Source organism: Lactuca virosa, chromosome 2, assembly GCF_052849685.1.
Source record: "Lactuca virosa cultivar CGN04683 chromosome 2, Lactuca_virosa_CGN04683_v6, whole genome shotgun sequence".
Lineage (NCBI taxonomy): Eukaryota > Viridiplantae > Streptophyta > Magnoliopsida > Asterales > Asteraceae > Lactuca > Lactuca virosa.
The window spans coordinates 308,234,409-308,257,792 of NC_136427.1; the positions used below are offsets into that span (position 1 = coordinate 308,234,409).

The 23,384-nt window shown below is 36.6% G+C and overlaps 1 protein-coding gene across 1 annotated transcript; it reads right to left on the bottom strand.

Moving 5' to 3' along the window:
- Positions 1 to 15,842: 15,842 nt before the first annotated feature.
- LOC145158764 (uncharacterized) lies at positions 15,843 to 21,219 on the bottom strand. Its single transcript, XM_079077612.1, has 8 exons — positions 21,154 to 21,219; positions 20,756 to 20,931; positions 18,730 to 18,811; positions 18,524 to 18,562; positions 17,357 to 17,673; positions 16,737 to 17,209; positions 16,345 to 16,426; positions 15,843 to 16,275 (listed from the first exon to the last, which is right to left on the bottom strand). The coding sequence occupies exons 1-8, from the start codon at positions 21,217 to 21,219 to the stop codon at positions 15,843 to 15,845; spliced, it is 1,668 nt and encodes a 555-aa protein (XP_078933738.1).
- Positions 21,220 to 23,384: the final 2,165 nt, after the last annotated feature.

Sequence of the window (23,384 nt, forward strand, 5' to 3'; positions counted from 1 at the left end):
CCCCGGTTGCTGGATGTACATATGCAAGTCTGCCAATGGTAGTATTTGTTGTGATAGTCCTATGAATCCATCTCTTGTCAGTGGTGTCACAACAATATTTAGCAGGGTAATCATTGTACGTCAAGTCAATGCCTCAAACATCATGTTGATTATTGTGCAACCATTCCGTTAAAGTCGTAACACCAAAACCTAGGGTATCAATTAAAGAACCTAACTGACTGTTTTCTTCGAAAATAGTTGCTTTCATCCCCTCCAAATGGACGGCCAAGATCTGTACATCTGGATCTCGTTCGTGAATGGAAAAATTTAGGATTCGCCATGCTGCTTTGTGTGGACATATATACTGACCATCAAGAAACGACTTGATTTCATTCACAACGACAGGTATGGTAAAGGAGGAAGCAATGGTATTCGCCTCTGATGTTTGAAGAGTGAAACGAACACGATCAAAACCCTTTGAAATGTACTTAAATAAGTACTTAATCATCATATTCCAACCACAATATTCTACGTTGATGTGAGCGTCAAATCGACTACACAAACGTTTGTTGTATGGCACCACATACCTGTTATCAGTTCCAACACCACTTTGTAAGACATGTTACCATCCAACACGTCTTCTATAATGCACATACCCATTTTCATCGAAATTTGTTAATGAGTTGAATGGTTTTGGAAACCGTTTCACACATATATCATCTACTATACATGGGGCACCTATATTCAATAAACCACAAGGACCATGTAGCATGCATGTAGTAACAGCCCTATATAGTGTTGGTTTGAGTATGGGGTCGGGAAGCTCAGCAGTTATGTATTTGTCAATATCTGCACCTTCTTGTATTTTAAAGGGAGATGCAACCCACAATAACGTATGACAATGTGGTAAACCCCTTTTTGGAATCAATGGTGTAAGATTTGTAAATAAAAATTTACCATATGTTACGTAAGGCATAAAAGGAACAGAAGGAAAAAAAATAAGAAGAAGAAGAATGAAATAAGAGATTAGAAATGTACATGCACTAACATCTCCAAAAGTTGTCTTCTTTAAGGAAGTTAATAAAAACATGAACTTTGATCTTAAAGATGTGTGCAGTGATATCTGGTATGTTTTGAATATCACGCTGACCAGCAACATCCATGTATCTTCTATACTCAGTCCATTTAACATTGCAAGTGAAAGTGATGAAATATTGTGGCTTACCATGAACCCTACATATGGCTAGAACGTCCTTATAGTGTTTATACATATAACTAGGCCCCCCTACGAAAGTTACAGGTAGAAAGACACGCTTACCAATGACACGACTGTCCGTATCACCTTTGGACAAAGCGTCATATATAATGTTAATGTACTCTAAACGCAATTGTTGTTGATGGTGTTCAATAAATTCAATCCTAGATTGTTCAATGCAAGTATAGGCATCCACCAAATACTGGTGGAAAAGGCGGCGTGCATGTAAAATAAGAGAGTAATTTTTTCGATCATGAATTTGATAACTATAATACATATTATTTGTTAAACTTCTATTAGAGTCAATACTTAAATGCATGGTGAATGAGGCCTAAATCTAAACTCTAAGTCCCAAACTTCATCAAATGACTACCAAATCATGCATGGAAGGTTTATACCCCTCAAGGTCCAAACTTTATGACTCCATAACCTTAATAAGGACCATATAAGAGGCTTAAAGGTTCTGGAGTAACTTCTACTCACAAGAACCACCTCAAAGGGACCAAAACCATAACAATGTACCACATAGCTAGATCTACATGAAAAAGTTGTCAAGGTTTAGAATTTATACCTCCAGAAGGTAGATCTAGGTGCACAAAGCTTGGATCCAAAAGCTCCAAGTCAAACAATGACTCTTCAAGAAGTTCCTTCTTCCTCTTCTAGCACCAAAACACACAAAAAATCACTTTGAAGCTCTACAATCACTCAAATGAGGGCTAAGGATCGATTTCTAGGGTTTAGAGGGGTGGAGGCTGAAGATATTAGGGTTAGGTTATGAGATAAGGAGCTTAAATAGGGTCCAAGACCCAAAAGTAGGGTTCTGATCTGACTGGTGTACGCCCAACGTAATTCTAGTACGCCCAGCGTACTCCGAAGAACCTTCGCGACTATCCTGGTCAGTAGGCCCAACGTACTCCAAGGTATGCCCCGCGTACTAGTACGCCCCATGTACACTTTGTGTACGCCCCGTGTACTCGGCTAAGCCTGAAAACCATGAAACTTCCGAATGCCATAACTTCTTCGTTATAAACCCGATTCCAACGATCCTTATATCCACAGAAAGGTAACGAGAAGCCCTACACTTCTATCAAGTCATACCTTTCTCAAAACCTTCTGAACAAAAATCCATTTTCTACAAAAGCCCAAACTGACACTTTACTGAAATACCCCTACGCTCCAAAACACGAACCGAACACCCAGATCACTTCTAATACATCACCGACACACAAATTGGCCTAGATCTCTACCTTTTCAAAATCCCTAATCCTTATGATGCCTGATATTCGGGGTACAACCTCAGACTAGGGAATCAATTCGGAACAGGATGCTACAACTCTCCCCCACTTGAATTAGATTTCGTCCTCGAAATCTGTTTTTACCTTACCAACACATCCAACAATCTGGTCCATATTTCCACAATCCGGAATAATACAGCCTTCCCAAGGCAACTTGATACCAATCCTAAAAGAACTTACCCACCTGAAAAGGAACGAACCTTAAACCTTCCTTCATAAAAACCTCTATATTCTTCCAAATCTCGAAACCTCAATTTGACCTAGTTTCCCGACAACTGCCCACACAGAACCATCGTCGAACTTATTCCATAAGAAAACCAGCCTAACATAAATACTTTCCACACAATATACCTTGAGGCTCCCTAAACAACAAAACACTTAGACAAACAGGGCTGCAGAACACTCAACTTGACTGGAGGCTCAAATAATCCTTCGAGTAGGAGACTCGTCCTAGCAATGGTTAGACTCAGACGACAGCTGCGAATGAGGGTCTAATCAGCAACTCCATGATCATTTAATCCAATTTCAAACAATTGAGCGTATACTCCGAATATAAGAAACTCCTTACACGAATCCCATATCACTATTTCCACTTCGACTCATCTTGCCACCACATAGCAGCTTTTCCTTAAAAATAACTGGGACCTCCCTGGTCCAAACTTGTCTGCCAAATGCTCGTAACACCGGACACCTACCCGATTGTTGAGCCAAAAACACACACATAACAGCCTTACGAGCCTTCCAAAAAGAATTCCAACTGATAAGACTTGATCAAAAGCACATTACTACCAAAACATCTGCTAAAAGAATGAATGTTACATGACTCACTGCAGTCTCATATCATACACGATCACCAATTACCCAAGTTTTTCTGATTCCAAACATGTCGTGGCTCTATCACAGGTAGAACCATCCGAGACACATCACAATGGATTAAGCTACCATCGAACCAAACCCATCCATCACCCTGGAATCCCGCATTTGATGCCCTTGGCGTATAGATGCCCCAATCTCATCTCGCTGAAACGAAATTCTGCCCTAATCATGCGCGAACTCCATTTCGATATCTTATCCAAAACCGAACTAATACTCCATATCCACGAATCTGCATTTACATAATGCACCAAGACTTCCCGATATCCCTTACTTGACTGATAAATAAGTACCCTTGGGCCAATCCCCGATACTACTAGTCTCGTACCTGGTCCAACCACCAGACTCCCAAGATGTCAACATCAAGGATACCTAACCTAGACTCCTCTGCAACACATATTGATCATCCTTATGTCCTGCAACTCAAGATAGAAACCTCGACTCAACCGTCTCTACCAGTTCCAACCTAAATTTCCATAATCACCCAAGCTTGCCCACGAACACCGAAGATCCTCAATCCCAAAACAGAAAATGATTCCCTGACGACCCTGGCTGGCGTGCCCAAAGCACGTGCTGATTGATGTGTGTGAAACGCACTAGTTTTAATCCTACTAACTTAAACACAAAGACAAACACACGAAAGGCAGTGTACCTATCGATTAGCAATATAGTTCAAGCAAGTAGGGTATCGAACACAGGGAACGGTAAACAATTAAAATAAATGCTAATATTATCTAAATAAAACAAGTAATAAAAGAGGAGGGTTTCTCTAGTTTTGCAAGACTAGAAACTTAAATAATCAATTTAACACTCAAACAAAGACAATTAACAACTAAGAAGAACAAGAAAGGACAACTAGATTCAATGATAAAAGAGACTTCTGTTCAGATTCGATTCACTTATTCCTATGGTTGATTTCGTGGCATGTGCAATGGATCAATATGTCAATGGTTACCAATTCCTAATGTGATTAGGTTCATGCTCACTATTACCAATTCTTTAGTAGACAAGTTAATTCAAACAGTGATCAAGTGATGAAATTAACAAGTTTCCTATTGTTCAGTTCGTATCAAGTAAGACTTGTAATACTAGCTAATTAAATTTGTTCAATTTAATCAACTCATATGTGGTTGTTCATCACACATGTTCACACATTGATTTACACATTTTCTAGTTAACCCTAGTTTCATATTCACTATTCCTAGGCATACAATCTTGTGTTCACAAAACTATATGATTCAAGTAATCAAGAAGATGTTCATGCAACTCAATAACTTTACTCATTAACAGAAAATATTTATCATCAATACATGAGGATCTTTAACAAGATTAACAAGATGAATAACCAAATCAATATTAATCCAACCACTCAATCAAACCATGTTCATAAGATTATCTCATCCAAACATAAGTTTAAAGCTTTTAGCTCATATTCACAGCAAGTAATAACCTAAACTCAAAACCTAATGATTCAAACATGGTTCAAAGCAAAGATTAAGAAAAGAAGAATAGTTATTTGCCTTTGATCTCTTCTAAATTGCTTCTTAGGTTGAAATCTCGAAAACTAAAGCTCCAAGAACCTTTCTGATCTTCAATAATTGCAGCTAGTCTCCAGGAAGTGTGAGGGTTCGAATGAGAAGCGTTTCTATATATATTCTAAAAACAAGGCCAACTCGATGAGTTTTGTGACCCAACTCGTCGAGTTGTTCCGATAATCCGCGTGTACGGCAAGGCATCTTCGAATCTGGAGTCGAGTTGAGGCCCAACTCGTCGAGTCCACTTGGAATCAACATTTTCTCAAAACACGAAAGTCATCTGAAATTGTGTCTAGTTTTTCAGAACATTTTGAATCTTGTCAATCGGAGTTACGGTTCATGCGATATGGCCAAAACACTGACGAGGGTTCAAGTTGTCCAGCAACATCCTTCTTTCTTCAAAATCCAAGATCCATGCTTCCAATCGCCAATTCCGCTTCCCCTTTCCACCCGAGCATATCTTTTGTTGTTGAAATTGAAATATTAAAATTAATTAAGCATCTTTTGTTCATTAAATGAGATAAATCAACATAAAGTATGAAGATAATGCATGAATTTTATAACTAAATATGCCCATATCAAAATATCCCACACTTGACTTTTGCTTGCCCCCAAGCAAAGCTGAATTTTAACATACTAATACCACATAAGACAATCCCAATCGAAGCCAGCCATTATGCCAAGACCACAACGCATGCATTTGTGTCTAAAATTTTTCCTAAAGACCCCCCTCAATTCTAAATACTTACAATCATCATAAACACTATCCCACTTCTTTTGAACAACGCTCATTTTATGCATCCCTCCGAATCCATCCGCAGAAAACTTTCATAACCTCAAGTCATTTTTGGTTAAACCCCCAAGCACACGTACGATAAAATAACCTAGAAAAGAAAATTACAATAGAATTACTTGATACTTTGTATCTTCAATAATTTGTAGCTTTTCTTCTTGATATTTCTTCTTTGTCTTCAAAGCTTTGTAGATTCTTCCTTTCAAACATTTCATAACTCTATTTTTTTTCTTTTTTCTTTCTTTTCTCTTTTTTTTTCTTTTTTTCTCATTTTTTTCCACTCAAACTAAAAACCTAGAGAAAAAAAAACATATGTGTACGCAAGGGGATTTAACTTCATCCTTTATTGGTTAAAGGCATTAGTCTAGTGTCCAATGACTACTTGAGCTTTCATGGATATATTTCTGGTACACGATGCTAAACATGTTGCGATCATCAAACTAAGCGAGGTTGTGTTTTTGTCCCATGATTTCACTAGAATAAAGGGGGTCACAAATGCACTATAACGTATATTGGCTCAACTAAACATTTGGGTCCTCATAGAATCATCAAATACAATACTAGCATGGAACCCTAATTGTTTCACCAAAATTTTCCAAATGAACTCTAGCAATTTTTATGCAAATTTTTTACTAAAATTTCAACTAATGTAACCAACCCCTTACCCCACACTTAATTTATGCATTGTCTCCATTGCATGTTAAAACAATTAAAGAACATAAAAGTAAAGAGAGAATTGAAACAGACTCCCTTGGGATAAAAGTTGAGAGGTTGATATTCTTATTATTAAGCTCCATCTTCAGCTGACTTTAGACATGGAAACAGCTCATCCATGCCTTGGGTGTCAAAATCTCGTGTGTTTGACAGCTCTAAATATTCAGGAAAAAGCTTTTTGGAAAACTTCAAAAATGGACTTCAAAAAAAGATGGACAAAATGCCCTCCTTGAATGGAATCAAATCGAAAACTCAAAAATAAAAAACTGAGCAACTCGTCGAGTTGAATCGTGTCTCGGGCAGAAAACGCAAATTTCCTCTGGAACTCGTCGAGTTAGTGTTATGCACTCGACGAGTTTTTGGCTCTGATCAGGTATTTTCTTCTTTCTGCCTCAGCTTTAATTTTGTGTTCAAGGAGAGTATCAAGGTAATACAACTCCTTATATTCTTCAGTGACGAGACTCCTTTTTAACCATTTTAAACATCGGACTCAAAGTATCACTCAAATCTTCTAATCTTCTCGTTAACGACTCGACCCCTCACTTTAATTCCCTCACGCTTTAATAAATTGCTCTAATCTCACCCTAACTTCTGCAAAAGATCAAAAACAAAAACCAAATAATAAAAAAGAAAACAATCATTAAATTAAAATCCTACATTACCCTAATAAACTAGAAGTTCAAAAAGAAAAAGAAAAGCAAACTCTAATGATAGGTTGCCTCCCGCAAGCGCTTCTTTTTGTGCGAGTCTTGAGCTGGACTCTCAACTTAATAAACTTCTAATAAAGTCAATGTCAATCCATCCATTGCATTAAATATTTTCTTTGGACCAATTTGTAAAATTTGGCTCTTTGCTTCAAAAATTGGCCAAACGAGCTTTAATTCATGTAACCCAAGAATCTTGACAAGGGTTGGAACTGGTTGGATACTAATTAGAAATGGATCGCGCTTCAGAACTTTCTACAAAGTTGGAACCGTCACCCCATGCTTCGAAACACAAACCGGAAATATAGGGGGCCACGTTGTGGTAACGATCAAACCACAGCTTGGTTCCTGCAATTCAGCTTGTTCTTGTTCTTCGTCCGACCTCTCAGCTATTAACCTTTCCAGCTCCTCCAGATCTTTTTCTGGATTAAATTCTTCATCTTGTAACTTTAGCTCTTGTGACTCAAATTGCTCTTGTTCATTAGGCAAGATGGTATCTAACCATCTTCTTAATCTCTTCAAATCATCATCTGAGTCATACTCCTCATCTTCTTGCTCAATTTCCTGTACTACTTCCTCAAGAAAAGCATCAAGAGAATCGAGATTTGGAAAATACATAATAAATAAAAATAAAAATAAAAATTAAGCTAAATATAAAAAATAATCAATAAATTAAAAACGATAACAATTAGCAAATAAAATTAATTATTTGAACCGTTCCCCGGCAACGGTGCCAAAAACTTGATGTGTGTAAAAAACAAACTAGTTTTAATCCTACTAACTTAAACACAAAGACAAACACACGAAAGGCAGTGTACCTATCGATTAACAGTATAGTTCAAGCAAGTATGGTATCGAACACAGGGAACGGTAAACAATTAAAATAAATGCTAATATTAAAAGAGGGGGGTTTCTCTAGTTTTGCAAGACTAGAAACTTAAATAATCAATTTAACACTCAAACAAAGACAATTAACAACTAAGAAGAACAAGAAAGGACAACTAGATTCAATGATAAAAGAGACTTCTGTTCAGATTCGATTCACTTATTCCTATGGTTGATTTCGTGGCATGTGCAATGGATCAATATGTCAATCGTTACCGATTCCTAATGTGATTGGGTTCATGTTCACTATTACCAATCATTTAGTAGACAACTTAATTCAAACAGTGATCAAGTGATGAAACTAACAAGTTTCCTAGTGTTCAGTTCGTATCAAGTAAGACTTGTAATACTAGCTAATCAAATTTGTTCAATTCAATCAACTCATATGTGGTTGTTCATCACACATGTTCACACATTGATTTACACATTTTCTAGTTAACCCTAGTTTCATATTCACTATTACTAGGTATACAATCTTGTGTTCACAAAACTATATGATTTAAGTAATCAAGAAGATGTCCATGCAACTCAATAACTTTACTCATTAACAGAAAATATTTATCATCAATACATGAGGATCTTTAACAAGATTAACAAGATGAATAACCAAATCAATATTAATCCAACCACTCAATCAAACCATGTTCATAAGATTATCTCATCTAAACAGAAGTTTAAAGCTTTTAGCTCATATTCACAGCAAGTAATAACCTAAACTCAAAACCTAATGATTCAAACATGGTTCAAAGCAAAGATTAAGAAAAGAAGAATAGTTATTTTCCTTTAATCTCTTCTAAATTGCTTCTTAGGTTGAAATCTCGAAAACTAAAGCTCCAAGAACCTTTCTGATCTTCAATAATCATACCTAGCCTGCAAGAAGTGTTAGGGTTCAAATAAGAAGCGTTTCTATATATATATATATATATATATATATATATATATATATATATATATATATTCTGAAAACAGGGCCAACTCGACGAGTTTTGTGATCCAACTCGTCGAGTTTTTTTGATAATCCGCATATATAGCGTGTACGGCAAGGCGTCTTCGAATCTGGAACATTCTGACCAACTCGTCGAGTTGAGGCCCAACTCGTCGAGTCCACTTGGAATCAACATTTTCTCAAAACACGAAAGTCATCTGAAATTGTGTCTAGTTTTTCAGAACATTTTGAATCTTGTCAATCGGAGTTACGGTTCATGCGATATGGCCAAAACACTGACGAGGGTTCAAGCTGTCCAGCAACATCCTTCTTTCTTCAAAATCCAAGATCCAAGCTTCCAATCGCCAATTCCGCTTCCTTTTCCACCTGAGCATATTTTTTGTAGCTGAAATTGAAATATTAAAACTAATTAAGCATCTTTTGTTCATTAAATGAGATAAAATCAACATAAAGTATTAAGATAATGCATGAATTTTATAACTAAATATGCCCATATCACTGATCCCCCTTCCATGCTTGTGACCATCTCATAAATAGTCTACTTCGAACCGAAGTATACTACGATCCTATTGTAGCCTACCACTACTTCCCTCCAATCATGATTACCACCCATGGCCTTTCCACACTCCACTTTCATATCGTCGCACCTCTCGAGCCGAATCTTATATCCCCGCAGGAGTTCGGCTCGCAACTATGGATTCCTATTGCTCACTATGCATAATCAATGTGATGCCAACTGGAGATTGGGAGTTTCCTGAGCTCCCACCAACCTATCCTAGGCCTAAACAGCCACTTGTTTCTCCCCCACTTGGACTCAACGATGCTCTTTCCCCTCCTACACCTTATGGATCTCTGATCTATTTCCATCAATATACACGGCCCGCCAAAATCCTGCGCTGAACAACACAAGCACCCCATAGTTATCCAAATACAATGATCACTTGGCTCTAGAAATCTTGAAGGACATTCTTGTATTCTGAACCAATTGGATGATCCATTCACTTCCCAAGGCGCCATTTTACCAAATAATTCTGAGGCGAATACAATTTACCATCATCTAACCACTGCATGTGGACCGGTAAATGCTACGGGCTACCCCGCAGTCTTACAACACTCTCGCCTCATTACAATGGTCCAAAACCTCACCACCGATCCATCGGATCAGACATACCCAAAGTCGAGAACCCACTCGCAATGTCTCCTGCTGACTCAATCAATCCTGCTACGTTGGTAGCAACCCGTACTCCGGGAGCGATAACTCCATCATACGGTTTCTTGCTCGTGCTGCACTATATCCATCCCTGCTGGCCTCTCGAAAACTGATCCGAAATCTTGGGTCTCTTCTCGGAACCCTCCCATATATGCACCTGATCTGAACCTCTCTTCTCAAGGTACTCCAAATCGATATTCTGCTCTTGGGCTCTAGAAATCATAACATTCAGGGTCTTGCACCCTGACACACTCACCAACTCAATCGACAACGGTTGAACTGCAATAGCTGAAGCTACCTCTGCTCTAAACCGGCTACAAACTACTCCCAATACATAGTCAGATCCAAGGCAAACTCAAAATCCTGGCAATCCTTCCGCTAACTAGCTCACCACCGGAGCCGGGACCAAACCCTGGTCCTTCCTCATGTATGCTCATCCTTATTCTGCACAGCAGCTATTCCCACGATCCAAGCATAGCCAAGAATTCTCCTTCCCATAAACTTTTTAGATTCTCCAAGACTCTCACTGATTTGAGTAGGGATCCTGTGCTTTCAGTAGTATGGGCCCAATACTACCTTCCACACCTATCCATACTTTCTTCAGCAATCCTCCTAAATCCTCTAAGTCACCTACTCCACTGATGCACCAAATATCCGCTAAAATGCAGCACAATACCCACTGAAGCAACTCCTAGGCTCCCCCTAGCTCCCCAACCCACCCAGTCCTCAGCTGCTGAAAGATTCCCAGTAATGTCAATTAGCTACCTCATGAATATAGCCATATGCAACAGAGATCGGATAATCCTTAGAGTAAAAGTATCAACCCTAGAACGGTAGGACTCATACGAGAGATGCGTAATAGGTTCAAGCCCATCACTCTGAGATTATCCAGCCTATGCTGCATGTGACATAGCATATTCACTTAGTAGCTAACTCACATTGATAAGAGTCCTACAAAGCACAAAGCAAGCAGCATTCGAACAATGGAAAACTAACCAACATACACCAATCAAGCAATTATATCCACACATACAGTTCGCAATCAGGTATCTCCTGCCACTAATCTCATCCTAGGCTTACCCTAGGGTAATATCCAACCCACAATCTACCAAAGAACATTCGGCTCACATACTACAACTCATGATGTCCACATCCACCCTCATTTTCGGTTGCCTTGTGCATGCAAATTATACACATAACAGGATCTAATAGACTGTCGAATAATAGACTCAACCCTAGGACCACAACCATACGAGGAACAGGAAATAAGGCCAAATCAGTTATTCTAGGGCTATAAGATCCTAACCATATACAATTTTCAAAGCATAAACTTAGCAGTTACCAATATCAATAATCATTCTCATTCTAGCATGGCATCCAGTATCTCCAAGGCTACAAGCATCACATATCAGGCCAGTCTATTGCTGACTACTTAGTACTAGCATGCAAGTCTACCAGCTCATACAATATATAAAGGCATCTCTCCTAGCCCTAACTAGCATGCGATTTATAGATTCATAAATCAAGTCATAATAACATATGTGGGTATTCTGGGAAAACTTACCTGAGCTAAGCTGATTGCATGCACCACACCCCTTTCTTGTCCTTGAAAACTCTTTCCTTGAAGACATTTTTCTTTTGAAAACTTTACAGATCCTCAGTTTGAGTTCAGACACACCCAAAACTATGTCTGAATCTATCAAACCAAGGCTCTGATACCAAATTGTAACGACCCAAAAATCAAGGGTAAAAATTTTATTTTTATTATAGTCAACCCAGTTATCTTCTAATCCAAACATTCAAAAACATGATTAGGTAAAACATTTATCAGAGTTCGTCCCAAACCACATAATGCGGAAACACGGGTGTGTACGCTGCGATCAAGCTGAGCCCTTCTTTTCCAAACAATGATACCTGAAACCATAAACAAAACTGTAAGCACGAAGCTTAGTGAGTTCCCCAGAGCATACCCCACACAATCCACATAACCACATAATCCATATTAGCTATAACAGCTAGATAAACCATATCAATCACGTAAGCCATGCATACAAACATATAAGGATGCCCTGGAAACCCTCCAGGGTCTTACTCCGGGTGCCATGGGAACCCCCACATGGTCTTAGCCCAATTCCATGGAAACCCTCACATGGTCTTAACTAGGGATGCCCTGGAAACCCTCCAGGGTCTTATACCTTAGCGCCTCGAGAACCCCCCAAAGTCTTTACCTAGGATGTCATGGAAACCCTCCAAGGTCTTACACCTAAGTGCCCCGGGAACCCCCCGAGGTCTTCCATGTAAGTATCACAAAGACAACTAGCATATTACATACCACATAATCAATTAGCATACCATATAGCACGAAATCAACTAGCATATCACATAATGCATAATGGGCCGGCCTTGGTGCCTTAGACCCATTGGTATGGTGAGGAGACTCACCTCGAATGTAGAAGCTCCCTGAAAGAAATCCTTAGTTGATGCCCTATCCATATCTTGAGCTATCAATACCGATCAATATACCCAATTAGCAATTGGGTCCCATACTATAGACTTTAATCCATACATGGGGGTAAATAACCATTCTACCCTGGGCCCAGTATGATCCCAAAACTAAGGCCCAAACCCAAAACAAAAGCCCAAAACTATAATGTCCATAATCCACTCAATGGCCCAATTTTCTAAATTGGGCCCAAACATCTACATGAGTCTTGTCATGAGGCCCAATCATTCTTTTCAGTCCGATACACTTCCCATTCTGATGGCCAAGTAATAATCCAAACACTTAAGCCCAAAATGATAAAAACCACTCGTGGCCCAATCCATGGCCCAATTTTCCAAATTGGGCCCAAGACCATAGTGGGCCTCCACAAATAAAATATCAACCCAAACCTGATGGCCCATCAGCGCCCAAAACAACCAAGCCCAGAAGATGGCCCAAACCGAAGCCAAAAAACCAAAATCCCATTTTGCTGAGTACGTGGGGCGTACTCAGCTTGTACGCTAAGAGTACTAACTTGAGGTACAGGCTTGTACGCCCAGCGTACTCCTCCTATTGACCAACTCTCAATCCTAGCTCTTAATCCATTAAGCCAAGACGTCTAAAACCTCAAAAATGGCTAAATATAAGTGACTTGATCCATAAAGTCGAATGTTTTAAGCCTTTGCATGGCTTAATGAACCCCAAACACCAAAGATGAATTCCGAAAGGTCAAAATCACTCCCAAAATTTCTTAAAACTTCTTAATACCTTAAGACCTCAGCCTAAATTTCAATATCTGATTTCAAGGGACTTCTTAAGTCATAAAGTTTCCAACTTTATGACTTAGCATAGTCAATGGTGCCTAAATCTAAACTCTAAGTCCCAAACTTCACCAAATGACTACCAAATCATGCATGGAAGGTTTATACCCCTCAAGGTTCAAACTTTATGACTACATAACCTTAATAAGGACCAAATAAGAGGCTCAAAGGTTCTAGAGTAACTTCTACTCACAAGAACCGCCTCAAAGGGACCAAAACCATAACAATGTACCACGTAACTAGATCTACATGAAAAAGTTGTCAAGGTTGAGAATTTATACCTCCGGATGGTAGATCTAGGTGCACAAAGCTTGGATCCAAAAGCACCAAGTCAAACAATGACTCTTCAAGAAGTTCCTTCTTCCTCTTCTAGCACCAAAACACACCAAAAATCACTTTGAAGCTCTACATTCACTCAAATGGGGGCTAAGGATCGATTTCTAGGGTTTAGAGGGGTGGAGGTTGAAGATATAAGGGTTAGGTTATGAGATAAGGAGCTTAAATAGGGTCCAAGACCCAAAAATATGGTTCTGATCTGACTGGCGTACGCCCAGCGTACTCCGAAGAACCTTCGCGACTATCCTGGTCAGTAGGCCCAAATTACTCCAAGGTATGCCCCGCGTACTAGTACGCCCCATGTACACTTTGTGTATGCCCCGTGTACTCGGCTAAGCCTGAAAACCATGAAACTTCCGAATGCCATAACTTCTTCGTTATAAACCCGATTCCGACGATCCTTATATCCATGGAAAGGTAACGAGAAGCCCTACACTTCTATCAAGTCATACCTTTCTCAAAACCTTCCGAACAAAAATCCATTTTCCAAAAAAGCCCAAACTGACACTTTACCGAAATACCCCTACGCTCCAAAACACGAACCAAACACCCAAATCACTTCTAATACATAACCGACACACAAATGGGCCTAGATCTCTACCTTTTCAAAATCCCTAATCCTTATGATTTCCGATCTTCGGGGCACAACCTCAGACTAGGGAATCGATTTGAAACAGGATGTTACATTCCGTTTGGGGGTGTGACACGATATTTCTATTTCTAATATCGAGCAACCATGATGCAAACTGTGATATTCGATTAACATCCGTGGTAGAATTGACTGGTTGGGATAAACACATATTTTGATGTAATTTGAATATCGTAAAGTGTGACCATAGATATGAATTAGGTAGTGTTAGGCCAATTATTTGTGATTTTCTACTTTCGGCTTGAGCAGGAAGCGTTTGTCGAAAGTCACCTCTTAGGAGTATTGACATCCCACCAAAAAGATGGTTATCATTTTCAAGGATATCTCTTAGTGATTTATCAAGAAACTCAAAGCAACGACAATCACTCATTGGAGCTTCATCCCATATGATCATAGAAGTCCTCTTTAGGAGCTATGCAAGTTATGCTTTTTTTTAATATTACAAGAGAACTTGTCTATAAAGTCAATTGGAATAACAAATCTAGAATGAGCAGTACGACCTGAAGGCAACAAAAAGGATGCAATGCCTGAGGCTGCAACAGCTAGTATAATTTCCCCTAGATCTAAAATATGAAAGTATAGTCATCCATAAAAATGTTTTTCCTATACCTCCAAAGCTGTATACGAATAATAGCAGTTGCTTTTTGTTTTGTTCTGCATCAACAACACTTTCATAAATTGTAATTTGGTCTGCATTTAACTGTGATACCATGGTTGCATTCTGAGAAATCAATAGTTGTGTATCGTAGTAAGTCTCTTCAAGAAGAAGACGATTTCTGAGAATGGAAAGAAGAGATGGAGATGGCATAGGCAATCCAAAATCAGCAAGTGATTTGGAAGGCGTTCAAGGTAGTAGTGTTTTTTGAATTTCGAGAAGTATTTGTTTTTCTAGTGTATCAACACGTAGAATAACATCGGGACCTGTACAACTGGAAGTGAATGTGTGGGTTATGTCATCGCCCATTTTAGTTTTTGCGGCCTCCCATAACAAAAGAGGGTTCCTACTTCACAAAACAGAAGTAGATGACAGAAGAGAGAATGAAGTTCTGATGAGGTTGCCCATGACGATGCTTCTTCGAATGCTATTAGCCATTCCTTATAGTCACCAGTTAACCCTAACGCTTCACATGCATCACGAAAAGTTGAGTATGTTCTTTCACGAACAGTCCTAATGTCACAGAATGATTTACATCCTTTTTTATGGCACAGTAAAATTCGTAGATAGAATAACTCCCCGGTTGCTGGATGTACATATGCAAGTCTGCCAATGGTAGTATTTGTTGTGATAGTCCTATGAATCCATCTCTTGTCAGTGGTGTCACAACAATATTTAGCAGGGTAATCATTGTACGTCAAGTCAATGCCTCAAACATCATGTTGATTATTGTGCAACCATTCCGTTAAAGTCGTAACACCAAAACCTAGGGTATCAATTAAAGAACCTAACTGACTGTTTTCTTCGAAAATAGTTGCTTTCATCCCCTCCAAATGGACGGCCAAGATCTGTACATCTGGATCTCGTTCGTGAATGGAAAAATTTAGGATTCGCCATGCTGCTTTGTGTGGACATATATACTGACCATCAAGAAACGACTTGATTTCATTCACAACGACAGGTATGGTAAAGGAGGAAGCAATGGTATTCGCCTCTGATGTTTGAAGAGTGAAACGAACACGATCAAAACCCTTTGAAATGTACTTAAATAAGTACTTAATCATCATATTCCAACCACAATATTCTACGTTGATGTGAGCGTCAAATCGACTACACAAACGTTTGTTGTATGGCACCACATACCTGTTATCAGTTCCAACACCACTTTGTAAGACATGTTACCATCCAACACGTCTTCTATAATGCACATACCCATTTTCATCGAAATTTGTTAATGAGTTGAATGGTTTTGGAAACCGTTTCACACATATATCATCTACTATACATGGGGCACCTATATTCAATAAACCACAAGGACCATGTAGCATGCATGTAGTAACAGCCCTATATAGTGTTGGTTTGAGTATGGGGTCGGGAAGCTCAGCAGTTATGTATTTGTCAATATCTGCACCTTCTTGTATTTTAAAGGGAGATGCAACCCACAATAACGTATGACAATGTGGTAAACCCCTTTTTGGAATCAATGGTGTAAGATTTGTAAATAAAAATTTACCATATGTTACGTAAGGCATAAAAGGAACAGAAGGAAAAAAAATAAGAAGAAGAAGAATGAAATAAGAGATTAGAAATGTACATGCACTAACATCTCCAAAAGTTGTCTTCTTTAAGGAAGTTAATAAAAACATGAACTTTGATCTTAAAGATGTGTGCAGTGATATCTGGTATGTTTTGAATATCACGCTGACCAGCAACATCCATGTATCTTCTATACTCAGTCCATTTAACATTGCAAGTGAAAGTGATGAAATATTGTGGCTTACCATGAACCCTACATATGGCTAGAACGTCCTTATAGTGTTTATACATATAACTAGGCCCCCCTACGAAAGTTACAGGTAGAAAGACACGCTTACCAATGACACGACTGTCCGTATCACCTTTGGACAAAGCGTCATATATAATGTTAATGTACTCTAAACGCAATTGTTGTTGATGGTGTTCAATAAATTCAATCCTAGATTGTTCAATGCAAGTATAGGCATCCACCAAATACTGGTGGAAAAGGCGGCGTGCATGTAAAATAAGAGAGTAATTTTTTCGATCATGAATTTGATAACTATAATACATATTATTTGTTAAACTTCTATTAGAGTCAATACTTAAATGCATGGTGGGAGACCATCCTTCTTCACCATACGGGATTAGTAATGGATACTACAAAGCCATATAAGTCGGATGTAGCTTACTAACTCGCATAGCTGACCTAGACTTTGAATGGACAACAATGTCATAAACAGCCCCAGAAACATCATCACCACAAACAATACAACCCAAACTTCCAGTAGCCAGTGGACCATATCTTCTGTCAGGCACATGACCAAATAACAGTACACCATATGAATCTGAATTCATTGACTGAGCTATTTCTCTCGCAGTCTTAAATGTACGGACATACTCATTATGTGTGTTTAACATGTGACTTAATGAATCTACAACATTTGCAGAAAAAAGTACTTCACCCTCTCCATGAAAAGAATGAAGTCTATTAGCAACCTCATTTTCATTATCACACATATACAACTGTAGAAATCGGGGTTAATGAATGTCTTGAGGACAAAAGGATCCAATCCAATGGTAAATCTGACCACTGACCTTAAACACATATGGTGCACAACCTTTTTTGATTGAGTGATCTTCCTTTGTACCAAAAGAAGTCATAGAGAACATGGAATTATATGCACTTATGTTATGCATAAAGTGATCATCTTCATAAAATTGCATAAGCTTTTCAGGCGGGCGAATAGGGTAGGGAAGAACAACATTTCCCGACTTACAACATTTTGTATATCGTGGATGATTGGCTCGGGATAAATACAATACTCTCTCATGATACCAAAAAAACACCCCACAATACTCACACACACAGGAACAATTCCAACAGTCGTAATATACAGGCAACGTTGGTATCTCTACTAAAAGTGATTTCCTGCATGAACGACGGGGGACTATTGTATTGGAAGTAGAAGCCATTTGTCACTATTTTGGAGGCATCACAAGAAGGCATTTACTGAAATGGAAATCCAAATTTCATTGACTTTTAACATACTTTATATGTAATCCATATGGAAAATTAGATTCTAAAAAGTAAATTTGAAACTAACTATTATGATTAGTAACTGACTTTTGGAGAATATTTTAAAAATACTTAGAAGAGATTAATAGCCTACTCTATGATTGTATTAATCCATGGATACATTGTTATAAATTCAACTAAAACTCCCTGTAAATAGGATAAAATTGAAATAAGAACCATTCTATAAAAACTTATGCCTGAAGGACCATTATTGTAATAGAGTATTGATTAAGGACCAAAATCTATAAAAATTATGTACACAAACCATATCCAGTGAAAGGGTTAAAGACAACTTACCCAATTTCGAAGATCCAAGGTAGAGTTGATATCAGATTCCTGTAACACAAAAACTATATAATTCTTATATTAACACAAATTCATGAGATACCGAGAAGGGTTTTAAAATGTCAAACTAACAGAGTAGAAAGGAAGAAATAGAGAAAAATCAAAATTTAAGTATAGAACAGAAAATTAATTTCAAATACAAAGGACAAACAACATACCCAGACTTCAAATTGCAACTGAGTGTAGACGGTTGGAGGGGGCAACAAAGCATAACTGTTGTTGGCGATGAAAATGTCAAACCTAGAATGTTGAACATAAAACATGGTTTATGGTTTACCAATATAACCTCCACCAAGAAAGATGGTAAACATTCATAGCATAATTTTTTTCATTTCACACGTTTGATGCAATTACCCGATTAGAACTGTTGTATGAGATTTTTTTTCCAGATTTGTAGCATATTTTATCATTTCACATGTGTTACATTGGAGAATTTCAATGAACCATTTGTTTAATAAAATACAAAGGAATACTGCTTGTAGCTTTAGTTCCTTATATGCATCTATAGTTGTATGCTTCTAATTCTATTATGTATCATTTTTTATGATCCAATATCTTGTCCTCATTTGGAGAAGGCTTTTGAAATGTCAAACACACGGAGTTGGAAAGGAAAAAAGTGAGCAAAGTCAAAAGTGAAAATCGAATAGGAAATCAATAGTTATCACACATACAAAAACTTCTATTATTTGCGAAAAACTAATTATATGTTGAAAAAAACATAGAAAAAAGAGGGAAATTAAGCAAATTATTGACCTGGGACGTTTTTGTAACAGATTTTGGTACATGGACCTTTTTGTAGCAAATTCTTGCCACAAGGACAGTTATTGTAACAGATTCTTGCCTCAAGGACCATTACTGTAACAAACTATTGATATAAGGACCAATTTTTTAAAAGTTTATGCCACAATGACCATCACTGTAATAGTAGTTTACCACTTTATACGTTATCAGATTAGTTTTTAGGTTTATCCAAAAATCATTATTCCTTATTAGTTATCAGGCACTATTTTAACATCTCAGACTTAGTAAAAACTGATAAGTACTTTGAGCTTCCTTTGAGGGCGAAATGGTCAAAAAAAATATCAATGACTTGATGCCTAAAGTATTTGTTTTAGAGTATCTAACAAATTTAGATTTTTGTTGTTTAATGTTATCTTAGGTCGTTTCTGTATTAAAAATGATGACATTCAAATGCTTTTTTAGTTAAACAGATAAACTTTTTTGTGGTTCTTATTATCTCAGTGGAATGAGATGTTTTTTTTCATATGTTAAAAACGATTTCAAATTTTTTATAAAACTTATGCTTTGAATATCGTGATCTCATCTTGGAATATGTAGTCGTGCCTAATGAATGATATTTTTAAAATATTTGGAGTATATGTAATGCAATAGCAACAAATCACTATTAGCAGTAAACATTTTGAACCACTATATATATTCCAAGATGAGATCATGATATCCATGACCTCGAAACAAACTTAAAAAAGATGGAAACTTAACCCATGTTTTGATTCAAATGTTTTACCTGGTGCTTAATGTATACTTTTAGGAATATCAAGAACCAATTGTCAAAATATAATCACTTAGTTTATCTATTTAACTAAAAAAGCATCTGAATGTCATCATTTTTACCACACAAACGACCTAAGATAGCATTAAACAACAAAAATATAAGTCTTTTAGCTACTTATGAAACAAAACCTTTAGGCTTCAAGTCATCAATATTTTTTGACCATTTTGACCTCAAAGGAAGCCCAAAGTTCTTATCAGTTTTTACTAAGACTGAAATGTTAATAATAATGTACACTTGAAGAGAAGCTAAAGCCTAAATGAAATCCCTTATTGAAGAAAATTAAAAACATGTGGCTCATTGCTATTGATTACTTGCTATCAGAAGCACAAACAATTACAGATAAACAGGTTTTTATATATATGGGAGCTAACCACAAAGCATTAGATACTACCATGGTCTCCACTGAATGGACAATGTATTAGCTTGTCAAAAACTAAAGATGCAGGTTTGATTTCTCTTCTTTTAAATGATTTGATTATACACGACTAAAATGAAATTAAGTTCCAATTCTTTTTCCTAAAAATAAGAATGGGAGGCAGCGCACTAAAAAAACAGAACCAAGAGTAATCAAGCAGAAAATCAAAATCAATTAGAAACAATATATGACGTACCGGAATATCATACAACAACAGAGAATTGGTGTAGGCAATTGAGAGCAGACGTGGTTGGCGACAAAATTTTGAAATCCTGATTTCTTGGACGGGAAATCGTCGGAAACCTCATACCCACAAAGTCGGAGACATTGCTCAAAAAACACAAAATGATCATAAAGAAGAGGAATTGAAGCCTAAAATCATAATAAAATTGAAAGAAGATACAACATACCAAAATTCTTCACTGCTACACAGTACAACCGGTTGTTGACGGGCGTTTGGTGGTGGCAATACAACGTAGGCGGTGGTTGTTGAGAGAAATCGAATTCCTAAATTATTGGATGAGAAGTTGTCAAGAGGATCAGAAAGAACAGATATTGAACAGAAATTGAATAGAAAATCATAATAAAACATACCAAATTCCTCACATCAACACAGTACAGGCGTTTGTTGGTGGGTATTTTGTGGCGGCAATGTTGCATTGGCGGTTCTTGGTGAGAGAAATTGAATTCCTAAATTCTTAGTTGAAAAGTCATCGGGAGACTCAAACCAAGACTGTCGGAAACGAAGAAAGAAAGTCGTCGAAATGAAGAAGAAAGGGGTTGAAGAATTATCAAAGTGATGGCGGTGGGTTTGTGGATTACAAAATAAGATGGTCAAAACATCACATGACGAAATAGTCATTATGTATAAATTGAAGTGGTGAAAGTCCGAAATTGTAAAAATACATTGTTCACAGACGTGTTGATTTTTAATATATGTATATAATATTTTTAATATATTATATTTATATATTAATAAATATTACTTTAATTGATTATTAATTTTTTTAATTTCTTCTTTATTGGATTTATTCTTTTTTATTGGAGTATTATATATTAATAAATATTAATTTTAACATAAAATATATATCTATTAATAAGTATTACTTTATTTGATTATTAATTTCATTTAATTATTTTTTTTTAATTTTTTATTGCATTAATTCTTATTATTGGATTATTACTTTAAATTTATTACTTTTATTTATAAAATATATTATTTTTAATTGTTTTTATTTTCTTTTAATTGTTTTCTTTATTGTTTTAAATAAAAATACTAAAAAATCTTACCCACCCCACCTCTCCTAATTTATTTTAATTATTTGGAAGATAACATATTTTGGACATCGCCACCACCATCACTCAGTCACCATCACCACTATCGGATCGTCTCCAACGCATGTTACTATATATATATATATATATATATATATATATATATATATATATATATATATATATATATATATATATATATATATATATATATGTGTGTGTATGTGTGTGTGTCTTAAATTTTTAGTTGTTAATCACGAAGTGAGATCATCGTGTGTGTTTCAGTTTTTGTGTATTCATGTGTATCTAAATTTGTTATATATTTCAATAAAATATGATTTTGACATATATAATTTCCTTAAAAATATTTCTACATGAATTACCAAATTCGAGTACTCGCGAGTACTAGCTACTCGGCGGTTGGTCGAACGAGTACCGAATAACGTGTTATACAACCTTGCCACCACATGAAGTGGCTATGGGGGTTTGAAAACCCTCGATTTAACATTGTCGTCATCGATGGCGTGTCAGTAACGAATTGTCGGTTGGAGGTTGTATGTTTTCTAGGGTTTGTTGCGTATTATGTGGGAAGTCGACCGATGTAGTTTTCATCGAGAATGGCCGACTGTAGAAGATGATCAGTGATTTCTAGCGAAATGATACGACGACACAAGGTGGTAGGCAACGAATGGAGGAGCTGACGAGGACTATTTAGATCGGACCTCCTGTGGTTGGTGGTTGTAACAGAATATGGTCGTGGTTGTAACAGAATATGGTCGTCTTAATGGCAGATATGGAGGATTCTGACATATTGCGATGAAGTTGTCATAGATGGCTATTGACGACATTGGGTGTAACAAGTTGGTTGGGTTTTCGCCGAACCATCGATGAAAGTGATTGGCGGTTGTCCTGTCGATTTTCAACGATGGGAGACGGCACTTTTACGTATTCTGACGACTTTGTGGTGGAACCTATAAAATTAAAAAGAACTAATATTATAATACAATACATATTATTAACCTAATAAAATTATATTTATTATATATAAAAATAATAAATTAAAAGTAATAACCCAATGAAAAAATTAACGTAATAAAAAAAATTAAAAAAATAATTAATAGAAATTAATAAGCCAATAAAGTAATATTTATTAATAGATAAAAATTATATATAATAATCGAATAAAAAAATTACGAAGAAATTAAAAAAAATAATAATATAATAAAATAGTATTTATTAATATATGAATATAATATAGTAAAAAATATATTTGTTAATGTATAAAAATCCAATAAAAAAGAATTAATCAAACAAAAAATAATATAAAAAAATAATAATAATTAAAAAATTAATATAATCTATTATTTAGTAAAAAGATAAACTTCAAAAATGATCCAGAGATAAATTTGTTATTTTCAATAAGTTTAAAATTAACGAGATAATGTCCAAAACCACCAAATAAATACCTTTTTTGCTAATAAACTTTTTTTTTTGAATTTTACCCAAAGAAATCACCAAACCACATGATCATTTTCTCAATTTTGTAAAGT